This window comes from Prinia subflava, chromosome 2 (assembly GCF_021018805.1).
Source record: "Prinia subflava isolate CZ2003 ecotype Zambia chromosome 2, Cam_Psub_1.2, whole genome shotgun sequence".
Classification (NCBI taxonomy): Eukaryota; Metazoa; Chordata; class Aves; order Passeriformes; family Cisticolidae; genus Prinia; species Prinia subflava.
Genome location: NC_086248.1, coordinates 113,350,434 through 113,366,038, shown reverse-complemented (window position 1 = coordinate 113,366,038; position 15,605 = coordinate 113,350,434). Strand labels below are relative to the sequence as shown.

Here is a 15,605-nt window from a genome sequence, read left to right as displayed (position 1 = left end):
AAAATACCTGGGCCGCACTGTTCCTTTTTCACAGTCTTAGAGTCATCCCTGAAAGTGTGAGGCTTAGTTCTTCCCTCTGGACACCAGGAGTGACTGCAACAGGGTTGTATCAGCATGGGACTGGTACACATGGGCATCCCACACCTACATGTATTCCTTCCTTCCTCCCTGCCTTCCCTCATATCTCTACATGAACACCTTCCTTCCTACACCTCCTTCGGGGCACAAGCAGCCTGCCCTGGCACTGACAAAAATGCAGCTCTTCCCCTGGCCAAGCCTTCATCACTCCAGAAAGAACTTGCCAGCCTCCCTGTCTGACCCCACCTGGCTCCAACAGGACCCTCTAAGGACACCTTCCCTCTCACAGCAGCTCCAGCCCCATAAACAGAAGGGACAGGCAGGCCAGTGGCCGCTTTCCCTCTGCAGCACCATCGGATTGCCTTGCCCTTTAGTCTGGCATGGAAAGATGCCAGGGCTGGGAAGAGGTTTTCAGCTGTGACAAATTGCATCAGTGTCACCTGGCTGGGGCCAGGTGCAGTCTGCCAGGGCATGCCTGGAGCAGGGGCCAGGACCTGGGGCTGTAGGGCACAAGGCATTTCAGATCAAAGAAGTGGCAGCAGGAGCAGCAGCAGGACGGATGGATTGTGAACACAGCTGGAAAGAACAAGGCATCCAGCCTCAGCAGGATATTTTCTGTGCCTGTGGGGTGCCCTGCCACCGACTGCAGCTGGGGCTCATGGTCCCTGAGGGCACCAAAACTCTTCAGGCAATTGGCATTGCCTGAGTTTTCACAATAATGTCCAGTACCTAAAATGCAGCTTTATTGAGTTCATTTGACTTTCCTCCATGGTGTTGAGAGGAGCCCAGGCAGCCTCTCTGCAGCATGTGGCTCGACTATCCTACCACAGCCACATCCAAGGAACAGGAGGGAAAAGAGAAAGTGAGGGAAGTGTTCCCAAAGCATGGGAAAGCAAATGACGCCTGATACTAATTTGATCTGACCTGTTTCTGAAGGCAGTGGAGGACACACCTCTCAGCTCCATCTGTCTCTCTTACCGAAGAGAAGGGACACAGACACTCCTGGAGAAACCTGTGGGTGTTTTCACAAGAGCTGAGGAAGTACAGGCAGCTGCCATGGATAGAAAGCAGGATTTAAGAGAGAACATAATCCTGCTTTCTTCATTCATAACCATTTCTACCCAAGCAGAACTTGGCAAGAACATAATATGGGAACACCTATAAGCCAGTTCCCCTCTAATGGGATAAAAATGAAGACTGAGAGGCAAGAGCAGAAGGGTGACAGGGTTATCGGCTTTTCCCAGCAGGATGTCTGTCAGCCTTTCTGGATGGGGCTCAAATTCCCTGGCATTTCCTTCTGTAACTCGCTCAGAACTGCTGCCACTTCTGAACTTGTCACAGAGCCCAGTGTCCTTGGACTGGCTCTCAGAGCATCTGTGGCAGCCCTGTACAGCTCATCTGTGCCTGTCCTGGTGCTGCCGCTGCAGAAAGCAGCAAAGTGTGCCGAAAACTCCTTGGTCATGCGGCAGGAGAAATGACTGACACCTCAATCTGAATCTGGCAGGTTTGAGACCATTCTGCTTGTGAGAGCAAAGGTGATAAAACAAAGGCAAGGACAGGAATGCACGGCCCAGGGTGGCTGGAAGGACAAACGCACAGACAATACGCAATTTCACAGGCATCACCTGCCAGAGCTGCAGCTCCTCTCGAGCTGCTCAGAGCTTCTTTCCGCTCTGATAATCACACAGGGAAAGGAGGCCGATCCCAGCCCCTGTCCCCATGCACCTTTTCAGCAGTGAGCACCCCACATGGCTCCTCCGTGCTGCAAACCTGTGTGCACAGTGAAAATCTTACAGCAGCAGCACTGGTGTGAGACGAGAGGGGGCCCACGTGGGATTGTGCACAATGATCCAAAGTCACAAAATAAGGGGAAGCCGTGCCATGGATGACAGACGGTGTTGCCCAGACAGAGTGCACGGGATGGGCGTGCAAAGAGGCTGTGCCAGCGGTTCAGGAGACGGGAATGTGCACAGATGTGGGGATGTCCGTAACGTGTGGCCCCCGTGTCGCACCTCCCAAAGGCCAGCAGTGGCCTCAGGATCTCCCGCAGGATCCAGCACTGGAGGGTGTGGGCAGCTGGACAACGCTGCGATTACAGCGCCTTCGCAGCCGAGAGCGCCAGGACAAGGAGCGCTGGGTTCCCTCACAGCCAGCTGCGGGCAAATTCCCTGTCCCAGGCTGGAGAGCCAGGGATGGACACCGGGGAACAGGGGAGTCGATGCACGGGGACTGCACAGCGGTGTCCCCGGCCACGGGGCTTGGTGATTCTGCGAGTCCTCAGCTGCACCCGGGCGGTGTCCGGGCCGTGAGGGCCGTGAGGGGCGTGGCGTGGCCGTGAGGGGCGTGGCCGGGCCCCGAGGGGCGGAGCGAGGCCGTGAGGGGCGGGGCCTTGCAGCGAGGGGCGGGGCCTTGCAGCGAGGGGCGGGGCCTTGCAGCGAGGGGCGGGGCCTTGCAGCGAGGGGCGGGGCGTGGTCGTGAGGGGCGGGGCCGGTGACAGCCCGGTGCGGCTCTGCGCACGCGCAGGACGCACGGCCCCGGGCCTTGGGGCGGGCGCTGCCGCGCTCCTGCGCGCTGCGGCGGCGGGCGCCATGTTGGCGGGGCGGGCTGCGCGGTGGCGGTGAGCGCTCGGGGCCGCCGCGTTCGCTCCCCGTCTCCGCCCGGGGCCCGGGGGGTCGCGGCCGACGGGGCCTCCCCTGGCACCATGAGCGGCGGCGGAGGCGGGCGGGTGTGCGACCTGTCCCGGCGGAACCCCCAGGAGGACTTCGAGCTCATCCAGCGCATCGGTAGCGGCACCTACGGCGACGTTTACAAGGTGGGCGCCGCGCCGCGACCCGGCGGGAGCGTCGCGTGTGTCCCGCTCTCCGCTGCCGAGCATCCCGGAGCTCCGGATTCTGGGAGGGCTCCTGTGGCCCAGCGGCGTCCCCCGGCGCTCCCGAGGGCAGCGCGGCCGCCCCCCTCCGGCGGGGTGTGCGCCGCCGCCCCGGCGCGGCCCCGGTGGGCTCCGGGCCCGCCGCCCCCTCCCGCCGCCGGCCCGGCCGCGTCCGCAGCGCGGCACAGCCGGGCTCGGGCCAGCCCCGGGCCGGGCTGCGGGACCGGGCCCGTTCCGGCGGCTGTGGCGGCTGGTGCCGGGGCCGGCTCGGGCGGCTGTGTCACGGGCGGAGCGCGGGGTCGGGGCTGTTCCAGAGAGAGCCGGGGCTGCAGGGCTGTGCGGAGCTGACGAGCTCGGTTCCAACCGTGTCCGTCCCGGTTCCTGTCGCCGTCCTGTGTGGGAATGCCGGTGTGCAGTGCTTGTGTCGGTGTGAGCCCGGTCTGGCCGTGCGGAGGGCAGACTGGTGTCTAGGATGAGAGCCTTTTGGGATTCCTAACTTCAGCAACCGCAGGGGAATCAAAGCTAAAGCAAAAGCAGCTAACCATAACTTGGGTTGGTTTATTTTATTTTTTCTGAGGGGCTTTCTAATGCATGTTGTCACTTTTCTCTGCTCTGCCAGTGTGTGTTTGTGTCTAGCTGCTCGCTGGGACGGGGCAGCCTCCCCTGGGATGGGATGACCCTGGTTGTTACCTGCTCTGGTTTGGCCCTGGAGCAGGGGCAGAGCTGAGGTTTGCCGGGTGCAGCCTGATGGAAGCGCTATTTGAGCTGTGTGCTTTCCAAGCATCTTCTGGCCGGTTTGGGGCATCACGGGGTGTGTGTGTGTGTGTGCTTGAGGAAACTTGTATTGGTGGGCAGGACTGGAGGGGAACGTGCAGAGCCATTCCACGGTTTGAGTGCACAGAGCTGGTGCTAACGCTGCCTTTCACTTCAGGGAAATGTGCCTAGAATGAAGTCTGGGTTGGGCCGATTTTGGTTCAATCTCGTCTCTTTTAAGTGTCATGGAAGTTTCAGGACCTAAATCCTCTTGTTACTGGACTCTTGGTGTGCCAGCTCTCTGCTTTATTAATTGTTTAATTGAAAGGGTGTTTTGTGCTGTTGGCTCCACCTTGCCAGCTTTCTTTGAGTGTTTGTGTACTGTGCTTGGATGTTTTACTTGCCCAAGTCTTCTCGCCTTATGCTGTAGGTTTTCCTTTCTCTGCAAACTGTTTTACATTGTGTGTGTCTCTGCTGCAGTTTTTAACTAGTATACTGACTCTGATACCTTATCAATTAGATTTTTTTCAGTGTTCTGTATGTGACATTCTGTATGGTGAATTAACCAAGTCACCTGTCTTTATGGTTTCATTTTAAGGACGTTACCTTCAACCACAGAATTCAGAATGTTTATGTATGCAGTACCACCATGCATGTGAAACCTGTTAGAGGTCTGTGAAGGTTTCCTTGATGCTTATCGGACTTAGATTGCAGTAACCTTCAGTTTGGTGCTCTGAGAGTGGCCAGTGTTTGGCACTGCTTGTGACTTTTTCTTGTGTGAGGCACTGCATGGATTTGTTGGTTCTTACAGTGTGCCTGTACCAGCTGGGATAGACGGTGATATAGCAGGAGCAGGATACACTGGGCTGGTGTTATCATTATTTCTTTCTAGATGAGAGGTAGGTGTTTTCTGATTAGATTGTGGACCCTGTAGGGAAAAGGAGGAGTGCTTTTCTCTTGTGTGGGTTATTGCCTGTTTCATTCTGAGGCAAGGTGTCTTCAAAGTGGAGCATAAAAGCAGCCCCAAACCAACAATGGAACCAGTTACTTTTATTGTGACAAAGAAGTGGTAATATTGTCTGAAGTGTCATGCACGTGTGTGCGTACTAATGCCTTATCTTGGTTCATGGGTGGTTTCATAAAGCCCTTTCCTCTGCCCTCACCCGTCCCCTGCAGGTGAGCTTTGAGGGGATGCAGTAACTGTGGAGCTGCAATCACTGTGTGCCCCTCAGTGGTGGGACTGCAGCAGAGTGGCTCCAAGCACTGCACATGCCTGGGCAGCCTCAAGCTGTGATTTGTGGGTTTGCCCCCTTAGCAGAGACAGACACGTGGAAAGCATTTCTGGTGTTGGCAAGCAGGGATTAATGCCTTGGTAAGCTGACAGTCTTGTTATGGTGAGTCTTGCTAAATGCTGGCTTTCTGCAACCTGCTTTCCTGCACAGCAGAGTGACATCTACGCCTCTTTTCCTGTTCTAGTTGAACCGAGCTAGAGCAGAGCAGGTTTTGCTTTAAAAAATAAATGATATATTTTAAAGGAAAGAGAGGCAGGGTGGCTGTTCTGGAGTTCATTGAACTTGGTGTAGGAGCTGGTGGCCTACAGGGTTGGCAAGGAGGGAGGACGTGGTCAGATGGACACAGTCTTGCTGCTGGGAGTCCTGGGTGGTGTCTGGACAGGGACACATCCTTGCACTGCCAATACACATCTTTGGCTCAAGCCAGTGTTTTACAATTGTCTGCACTCCCCCAAAGTTCAGCTTTCAAAAAGGCCTTGGAGCAAATCATAATGGATTCATGGCAAGAAAGGTAATGGGTAACTTGTTCATGCCGTTAGCTCTCTATCAAATATTCACAGTCAACAGTATTGTGTGTATTCTAGCTAGCACCAGTGCAGATTTGTTGTAAGAGATTAATTGTTACCTGAAGTTCTTCAGTTATTTGTTGTGTGGGTCATTTCTGGCTTTTGTGGTTCTGTATTTCACCGTTGCAAAGAGTTTCATTGTATAAGGTGGTCAGCAAAGTTTAAGAGAAGAATTAGGGTTTATTGGTTGTGAAACAGAGATAATGTCCTGTCTGCTCTGTTTCAGGAAATATTCCTAAAAGTCAGATGATGTAGTAGCCTAATTTTGTTTGCTCTGCATTTATCCTTCTCACATGTAGGAAGACTTTTCTGTCTCTTGCTGTGAAATTGCCACTCTAACAATCCCTAGTCCCAAATACTCCATAAGCTTTGCCATTTTTTTAAGGTTTGGGTCGCAAATGCTTTCACAGTTTTTTTTGACAGAAGTTGTATTGTTAGTTTTCCTGTTTGACCCCCTCCCTGTGCCTTTGGTTTTGGTGGTAACTGAACAGAGTTTGGAAGTATTTTCTGATGTGACTGCAGGTCCATTTTGTTCATTTGATTAATTTATATCAGAGCATATTTTAAAAAAATTATTGCTTTGGTTTAATAAAGGTTGAACTTCATTTGTCATCTCACAGGTCATTTGTCTAATGCAGGTGGACCCTTCATAGATTTTCAGCACCTTACTGAAAAAAGGCCCTTATTTTGGTGAAATTCAAACAGCTGTGATAATTAGTGAAGTTACTGTTCCTGCAGAGGTTCCCTATTATACTGTGTTTGCCTTTTTTCAGTTCTTTTTGGCATTTATAGCTTCAGCCAGATAGCAGATGAAGATAACTCAGTGGAGTGCACTTTGTTTGAGGTTTCGTTTTCCAAAAGGGAAAGCCTGGTTTTTGTTCCCAGCCCTTCAGCAGAGAGATGGGTTTTGGAGAGGGCAGTCATGTATCCAGCAGCTTAACTGCCTCATGCTGAAAACTTCAGGTTCTGTGGGTATCTCTGGAAAACACCTGGTGACTCTTACTGCTTTCTGCTGCCATCTGTGTTTGGGGGCGTCTGGTTGCTGGAAGAGAACATGTGCAGGTCAGATGAACCCGAATTTTGGTGGATTTCCATTTTTCGGAGTCCTCTTCTCTACACGTGTGTGCCCTCTTTGCTGGGGTGATCCACTAGGGCATCAATTCTTCTGAAATGTTGAAACTGTGCATTTTGATAGGCATTTTAGTCTTCTGTTCTTCCTGATTGACATTACAGCTTTTGAAGCTTCTTGACTTTGTTAGGAATAAATGTCTATGTTTTGACATCTTTCCATTCAGCTTGAACTGGGTTTTGAAGCTTGTCAGGCAGCAGAGAGGGGGTGGATGTTTTGCCATCCCGTTTGAACTGCACTGAGTAAGTGCTGTAGGGCTCAGTTTCTGGGGCTGTGGTTTCCCTAACCAGTAATCTGTGCCTTGCACAGAGATTTTTGTTTAGCATCAACTTTATCAAAGCGTTGCTTTCTAAAATTGTCATCCTGTTGGCTTGTGGTGTTACACTTTCTACCAGAATGTGGAAGCTCATTCTTTTTGTCCGGGGGAGTCGTGAGGGGTTGGGAGAGGCTGAGGAGAAGCTGGGGAGTCGCTTGGGTGCGTTTTCCTGTGCAGCAGAGCTAATCAGGCTCAGGAAGCCTCTTTGTACACTGGGACCAGTTTGCCCATGGAGCAGTAACCTGGTTAGAAATCATTTTGTTCAATAGTTCACAAAGGAAGTGCTCAAACCCAGAAGCCCCTGACTTTTGCTTTTTGGCTTTGTTGCAACATTATATGCTTTATATTATCAATTTCCATTTGAAGGACTAACAAAGCCTGACAGTTCTTAGCTTTTATTTCTAGTTGGTGATGGCTTTTTATATAAAATTTTTATCTGATATCCTGCTGTTGTTACAAAGTACACTAGTAATCATTTCCTGTTTAATTAGGTAGTGCTCCTTCAGCTTGACCTAGCAGTTGGTGGAATTTTTGAAACTCCTGCTCAGATGGCAGTCGGGATCTCTGGAAGAGTATCCCTCTTTCAGCTGCTGGTAGAATTAGCATCCTTGTATAGTTTTCAAGAGCAGACATTCTGTAAATGCTGTATATGCTGGGTAAAGTGTCTGCATGTAGATGCAGGCATTGTAGCTAATCTTGGCCTCTGGAATACCTGTATTTCCACTGACACAGTGAAATCTGCATTTGAGGGATCCTGCTCATGCTGGGTCCTGTAAACTCCAGCATCACAAAGGCTGGGAGTTAGAGCATCTAAGAGTCCAAGTGGTAACAAAAAATGAGCTGGGGTTTTCTTACCTGAGCCTCCCCAAAATTTTAGTTGCATTTTGTCAGCTCACAAGTATTTGTTTGAAATTGTTCTGCACCCACCTACTGCTTATTGATTTTCCAGTCTCAAAGCCCATAAGCAACTGGCAATTTTATTGGGATTTCCCTAAATACAAGTCTTAAGACAGTGTTCTCCACATTCTGAGGTGCTGTGTGGTACAGACTTAAGCATCCCAAATTCAGGGTCAGAGCCAGCTCCAGGAGGTGCTGAAGACCATACAGGGCTTCAGTCATTCTCAGTCTCTCATTCCAGTGAGCTCGGAGAAGGAATTGCTTCACAGCTGCTGATTTGAGAGGTGTTTGAGATCTAGTGAAACCTGTCAGGGGTACCTCGTTCTCATCCCTAGCCTTTACAAGGAGCCCTTGTGTCACTACAATCAGAATAATTTTTTATATACTCAGATTAACAAAGACAATTCATATTCTGGCTGTTGATAACACCTTCAATGCTGATAACCCAAATGGAACAAGATGCAAAATCACATCTTATACAGATTCTCAACTTGGAGTCATGTTTTTTTAATCTATGCCCTTAAGCACAGGTAGCCTGCTGTTGCTGAAGGTGTTGTTGGCTTGCAATAAATCAGATTTTCTTCCTCCTTTCTGGCCTTCATAAGGCCAGGAAAACCTTCTGTCTTTCTTTCCTTGCCCTGGCACTCTGCAGAGCATAGTGACATATGGAGCCATAGTCAGTGACACACACTCCTGACAGCTGGACACAGGTATTGTTAAAGAGAAATAAAACAGAGAAATCATGAGCAGCTTTTCTGAGGCCTGTGGAATGTTTCTATGCTGGCTTGTGCAGGGTGTGTAACTTCAGGATCCTTTCATTGTATCCACTACTGCAGTTGTATCTCATTGATCAGCTTATTAGTACAGGCTGCCCTAAAACAAGTCTGTAAGTGTTAGCAAGATTCCCTGATGATCACAGGTCCTTGTTAAAGCTTCAGTAACTTTTCTTGTTTGTCTTGGAGGTTAAAAAATGCTGATGTTTGATTCCTGAACATTTTGCTTCTGTTTCTTACTGTGAAGAGAATGTGTTGGGAAAAGAAATAAGGAGTAAAAATCCTAGCTCAAGCTTCAGTGGTGGCACTTTCTCATGTGTTGCCTTTATTTTCTGGTACAGATGGAGGGAGCTCGTGTTTTTGCTGTTCCTTGTGTCTATGTGTCTTTTCTCCACCAGTGATGGATGGAGACATTGCTGCCATTGGTGGGGTGGATAAATAATGACTTACAGGGAAGGCTCCCAGGGAAAATGTATTTGTTAACTGTTTTTTCCACAGTCAGTCAGGTTTGGACTACTCACTTTCATAGGAGTCCCACTGGTCTCGGAATCTCTCTGCCTGCAGATTATTTGCAAATGCCAGTGCTGCCAACATTGCAGCAGTGTTGCCACACCAAAGAATAGGGAGAGGTTTGACATCAGCTGTCCAAGGAGCGAGCTGACTAAATCTCTAAACACAGGAATGCTCTCTACATTTATTCCCAGCCTTTATTCCTGTTTACTTGTTATAGTCTTTGGGGTATTTTCCCCTTGCTTTTGGTTCCACAGCAAGGTCCCAAGTGCCATGTACCAACCCTTGCACATGCTTGGTGGGTCCATGAAAGGTCTGAGTTCCTGACATCCCAAAGTGACTTCAGTGAGACTGAGAGCAGCTCACAAGGCGGGTCCCTGGCTGCAGCTGTAAGCTGTGTAATTGTGTAGCTGTGCAGGGCAGTGTGGGCACTGCCCTCTGTGCTCCTGCAGGCTCCAAGCCTCGCCTGGGGAGAGGAGAGGCCGTGGCTGCTGCTGGAGTGCTGGGAAGCTGCTTTGCTGCCTTCCCTGCATGGATGGGTGCAGGGGCACAGAAATGCTCTGAAAGCCCTGGGCAAATGGCTCCTTGGTTTTCAGTTAGAAGTCAAATGGTACACTTGTAGAAGAGAAATCATTTTTATAGTAATTTATGTTGCTTCTTAATGGCTTTTAGAAAATGTGGCTTCCTCAGTAGAACGGAGACCTCAGCAGAACAGAGCTCTGTGGGTCAGAGCATGGTGCTAATGGCATCAGGGTTGTGGGTTGGATCCCTGTATGGGCCATTCCCTCAGGAACTGGACTTGGTGATCGTGTGGATCCCCTCCAGTTCAGAATGTTGTGGGTGTGAAAATGCAGTGAAGCTCCTGAGTCATTGCTGCTGCACTTGGCTGCTGTGTCTGAGGGGGGTGTTTGGAGGGGAATGCTCCCTAACTCCTGTGTTGCTGCCTTGCTTTTTGGAGCCCTTGGCAGCAGGGGAAGGCTGCTGGTGTTGGAGAGTAAGGCTCAAGGGGCCCTGCACGTAGCAGAATGGAGAAGGTGTTGAATTGCTCTTCTGGGAGTCCTGCAGGCAGTCCCACACGCTGCAGAGCACAGCGCTTGGGAGTCCCTGGATCGCTCCTCTGCTGGGAGGCCCACGTGTGTCACACCTGCTTTTCAGGCTCTCAGTGCTTGGTTGGTTTATGGGTTCTGATGTGGAAGCACAGCGTGGTGGAGGACTTGCATAATTCAAGTGTTGTGTGCCCTTGTGGTTTCCTGAGCAGACTGAGAGCTTCAGCTCCCAGTACAAATCAGCTGTTCAGTGTTCACAAGTGCTTCCACTGTGTTAAACCTCTGTGTACCTCAGCTGCTCTTTGGCTGCCGCTGTCAGAACATCAGGTCAAGAATGCAGAGGTGGGTGCTGCATGCTGCTCTCTAAATACTCCTTTTTTGGTTCTTTTTAGGCTCGAAATGTCAACACTGGTGAGCTTGCAGCAATTAAAGTCATAAAACTAGAACCAGGTAAGTGGTTTCCTAACTGAAGTAGGCCACAGAAACGAAATATTTTTGTGCTTAAGATAACAATTGTACAAAATCAAGTCCACTTATTGAAAAAAGGGATAATTGCTGACTTCTGGTAAAGGAAAAAATACACTATTCAAAAAAAAAATCACAGCAAACAAGATATAAGAGGAAAAATGTAATTGGAAAACAGTTAAGTGAAAGCTGATTAAATTTTGACTGGTAATTGTGGGGTTTTTTTGTCCTGAGTGCTGTGTTTGACCCATGTATTATAAAAATTTCTAGAACAAAGGAAGACAGTGAGGCAAAAAGAACTGGCCTGGTGAAAGAGTAGAGGAAGAACTAAAAAGAAGGGTGAAATAATAGCTGAACATTAGTATCTGGGAGTTGAGTACATTTCCTGAAAATCTTCTGGAGGCTCTGATTAGGACTTGACTGTCTGCTGGATTTATGCTTGCCTTGTGCTTCTGTGGTGATTTCACAAAGCACACGTGCCCTGCAGATCAGTCCTCAGCCTGCAAAATCTGCTCTATTAATAAGAGCAGGCCTGTTGAATAGGACTAATCTGGGAGGTAAAACATCCAGACTTTTTGTTCAACTTCTGACTGTTGGTGTTCCATTTCCAGATTTAATGTTGGGGTGTGTGTAATATTTTAACTACTTGGCTTGATCCTTAAGGTCTAAGGGCAAGAAGGGATTAGTTCTTTCCAGTTTTTCCCCTTACAATTGTGGAAGTGGTTAGAAGTGTTGTGTTTTCACAGTGCACAGACATTGAAAAGTTCAGGACAGGACAGTATGTTACTAGGTAGTTCAAAAAGTGTGTGTTAGTCACACTTCCTCACACTGCAAGCGTGGTCTGAGGCGCTCCTGCGTAGTTCTGCTTCTTTGTGTTTGTCATTTCCCATTGCTGGAGCCCTTGGCTGTGCTGATAGGAGTTCCCAGCCCAGCTGGGCTGAGCATGAGAGCAGTGCTGAGGGCAGGGCCGGGCATCCCCTGCAGCTGGGGGAGCCTGCCCTGTGTGTGCTGTGGGCATGGGTGCCTGGCATCCTGCAGTTTAACAGCTTTGGGCAGCCCTTGCACACTGCGTGGGGCTCGGAGAACAGGCTGCAGCTGCCCTGTTTGGGAAGTTTTGCACGTTGGGGTGCAGGGTGCAACTCAGGGTAACAAATTTTACGGACTTGCTTTACACTGCTTTTATTCTGAATGCAGTGAAAATGCCGGTCACATACTGGAGGGATCGTGTCCTTTCATGGAGGTCCATGTGTGACAACAAATTCCTCTGTTTTTAGTGTCTGTGTGTCTAAAGTCTAGCCAGGAGACAGGGAGCCATCAGCAGCACGCTACAGATGGATGTTAACTTGCTGCTTGTGACTTGAGATTTGCTGTCAGTTAAATAAAATACATGGGAATATCGTATTTCTGGCTGTAAATAACTCAACGGATAGATCATCAGTATGTTAATGTACTGGGAAAAACGAAAATGTTCCCAAAAGGAAAACATCTCAGCTGCGTTTTCAGTTTCACACGGTTTTCTCAGTGTACACATCTGGCAAGAGCTTCCAATAGAAAGGCTGAGACAACCATGGTACCAAAAATGGTGAGAATCAGGTAAATGCCACCCCTGTGTCAATATTTTCTAGATACGAGTTACTCACAGTCCAGAAGTTTGTCTTTGTGTGGAGCCTGCTGAAATGTTGCAGCAGCAGCCTGCTAGTGACTGGTTTTGGGGATTTTTTGCTTAGGAAGATAAACTAACAATGGGCATGTGGCCAAAAACAGCCAAGTTTTGTTGTGTTTTTAGGAACCCAGGCTATTGGCAGGGCTTGTGCAGATGGACACAGTGGGGTCTGAGGGAAAATGAGGACTTGAGAAAGAGCTGTGGCCAATATTGTAAGAGCTGTCAGCAGATGTGAGGTCCATCTGGCCCAGAATGAAAGTTAAGAATATTGTTACTTCTTGCTAAGCCCTTGCTAATAACTAGTGATTTACAGCTGATTTATGTCTGTGAAACTTGCAGATAATTAGTCTTAATTACTAAGAATGTTTATTTTATAAACATGTGCTGAAAGTTAAGATGTGACTATAACCCAGGCCAAGGAAAATACTCGTTCTACTGCATTTCAGGAGAAGATTTTGCTGTTGTGCAGCAGGAAATCATTATGATGAAAGACTGTAAACATCCGAACATTGTTGCTTATTTTGGCAGCTATCTCAGGTACAGTTTGTTTCTTTTGTTCGTTTAAAAATGTGTCCCTGTCCCCTTGTAAAGGACAAATCTATAAGGTGACATAGGCAAAATATAATTTACCAAGTATTATCCACTTGTGTATTTTTTATTCACCCTCAGATCTGTTCTGTTTACTACAGTGTCTCTCTGTGAATAATCTTTCTTCCAGCAAAATTGTTCAGTGACCACCTAGTCATGCTTTCTAGCAAATGAGTTGGTGCTTAAAAGCTTTGAATTGAATATATAAGTGGAAAATTAAGCAGAAGTATGAAAAGTGTGAAGAGTCTGTGTGTACAGTAAATCTGTTTCAATAGAATGTCTGTTTGTCCAGCGTGTGAACTTGTGACCAGAATGTGAAGGTTTTGTGGTTGTTTCTGGAGGTTATTGGCATTGTAGGAACTTTGACAGATGTATTCAGTTGTCTTAGCAGCTACTTCTTTTAACCAGTCACAGTGGGAACAGATTGCTTAGTACAACTAAGAAAAAGCTGCTTCTGATGATTTTTTTAAATTTTCAGGTGGAAACAGTGCACAACTGCTATTGTTACACTCAAGTTTCTTTAGCATTTTTGTATTGAAACATTGCCTCTTCTCCTGTGTTCAGGCTGGAGGTGCTTTTTCTTTAAAAGAAAAGTTTCCCTCTTGTCTCAGACTATCAAAGTATACCTTTGGAGACCCAGAATGAAATGTTGGCAATTATGCTATTTATTTTGTCACTGTCTTATACTCCTCCTTGGTTCCCCCCTCTTTCTTTGGCTCCTTTTTTGTCTGGGCAATCAAGTCACTGTCTTTGAGCCCTTTTGTTGTCCGACCTCCTGTTTTCCAAGCATATTTCAATGCTAAGAAGAATTAGAAAAACACCATTATCCTCTTCTTGCTAGTCACCAGCATATTGTTGCCCAAGGGTTTCTTCTGTTTGTGTCGGGGTTTTTGAGGCAGTGACATTTCTGCCTCCCTGCTAGCCTGGGTGCTGTGCAAAGCTTTAATGGTATTTCAGGCAGGGCTTTAATTGACCCTGTGAAATTTATGGAGGTAACAGCCAGGGACTTCTGCTGCTTCAAACTCCTGTAGTGCTTGGACAAGGCCTTTCCTACCCCTAGAGGAAGCAGCTGGGAATGTAGCTTCGAGGGCCATGTGCACTCTGGATGTAAAGGGAAGGACAGCCAAGACAGACAGTTCTCCTTGGAGCAGCAGCTCTTCCCTGCTGCTGAGAGCACTGGCAGTTTGCAGCTCAGGAAAGAAGTTCAGCACTTGCACCATTGCCTTGCAAAAACCCTGCCAGGGCTGTGTCTCCCTGTTCTGAGAGCCTTGTGAATGCCAGGCATGCAAGGCCAGGTCATCAGGAGGGTGCAGAGCAACCATCAGCTGTTCCTTTGGTTCTCCTGTGTTCCTCTCTGCTCTAAGGTGCTTGGATGGGATATTTTTTCCCACCTGAGTATTTGGATGGCCAGGAATGACTAGGCAAGTCCCAGATTTTTTGCTCTTCACAGTGTCTTTTTGTGTCTTACCAACAAAAATTACTGAGTGAAAATAGAATTGATGGCCTTAAAGGAAGATACCTTTGAATCCTTCAGCCCGTTGTCTATTATTGGAAAGCACCTTTTGTGGAGGTACAGTGAATCATACCGAATTGATTCCCTCAGTAAGGGAAGAAGAGCTGAAATGCTCCCCTCCTGACCCTGCCACCAAAAATATCCAGGGGTATTTTTGAAGGAAAAGACTTTGTCTGAGCAGGCATTACCCACAGCATGGGCTCTGCTCTGCTTAGCTTGGACTAAAGCACTGCTTCCACTTAATTTGCTGTGAAAGAAATTTGGTTGAGAGATCCCTGGAGCTTTTTGTTTTGTATTTGTTTCTTGTTTGTGTTAACTCCTCTGCTCTGAAAGAAGTGGAGAAGTGAAAAGGAGGAAGAAATAAGAACCCACATCTGTTTTGTCTCTACTCTCAGAAAAATGTATTTCAAGAGAAATCAGTGTGAATGTTTCACTAATACTGTTTTGATTGCTTCATTAAAGTAGAATATTTTTGACTATTTCATTAGTTACTATTTAGACAGTGAAGTGTCACATGAAGACTAAATTACACTCATTATTTGACTTGTACTTTCCATAATACAGAGGATGTGGTGTTGTGCTTTATAGTGTTTGAGTCCTCTGGCTTATCTTTTACAAGTCCTGTGCAGATCTGACAGCTAATGAAAGGTTCTGTTCACTCTTTAGGCGAGACAAGCTGTGGATTTGCATGGAGTTCTGTGGAGGTGGCTCTCTACAGGATATCTATCATGGTATGTCAAGACTTTATTCCTTAAAACCTAAGTACGGCTTCTTTTCAAAAATTGAAATGATTGCAGCGTTTTGGAATTAGAGAGGAGGAATCCTAAATTTAGTATCCATAATCATTCATTGAAGGTCAGTTTTAGCTTATGTTTTTTTACTTAAGTGGTTTGGATTTTATAAACGAAGTTATTGGGCTTTTTTTTTAGCAGAGAGAGAAATTACTTCTCTCCTTCAGGGGCTCATATGCCCATCACTGCTTTTCAAAGGTTGTAAAATTAGACAATATTACATTGTAAAAAGAAAAAATTGATGTCTTGATGCGCTATCTTGCTTCAAAACCATTTTGTTTCTGAGCTGTTGAGCTTTGTTTTAGTGTAATCTGTACCACTTCCTATAGAAACCCAGGTGTGTGGATTAATTAGCA

At 47.7% G+C, this 15,605-nt stretch overlaps 1 protein-coding gene across 5 annotated transcripts in view; it reads left to right on the top strand.

Annotated features, from left to right (window-relative positions):
- Window positions 1–2,601: 2,601 nt before the first annotated feature.
- Window positions 2,602–15,605, top strand: part of MAP4K3 (mitogen-activated protein kinase kinase kinase kinase 3) — a 58,544-nt gene continuing 45,540 nt past the window's right edge. For 3 of the 5 annotated variants that reach the window (XM_063391696.1, XM_063391694.1, XM_063391693.1), the window contains exons 1-4: window positions 2,602–2,890; window positions 10,622–10,679; window positions 12,804–12,894; window positions 15,125–15,189. In XM_063391696.1, coding sequence (XP_063247766.1) covers window positions 2,780–2,890; window positions 10,622–10,679; window positions 12,804–12,894; window positions 15,125–15,189 — 325 coding nt within the window. In that variant the 5' untranslated portion in view covers window positions 2,602–2,779. The remainder of the gene's footprint in view (window positions 2,891–10,621; window positions 10,680–12,803; window positions 12,895–15,124; window positions 15,190–15,605) is intronic. The other 2 variants (XM_063391698.1, XM_063391697.1) reach the window with 1 other exon arrangement.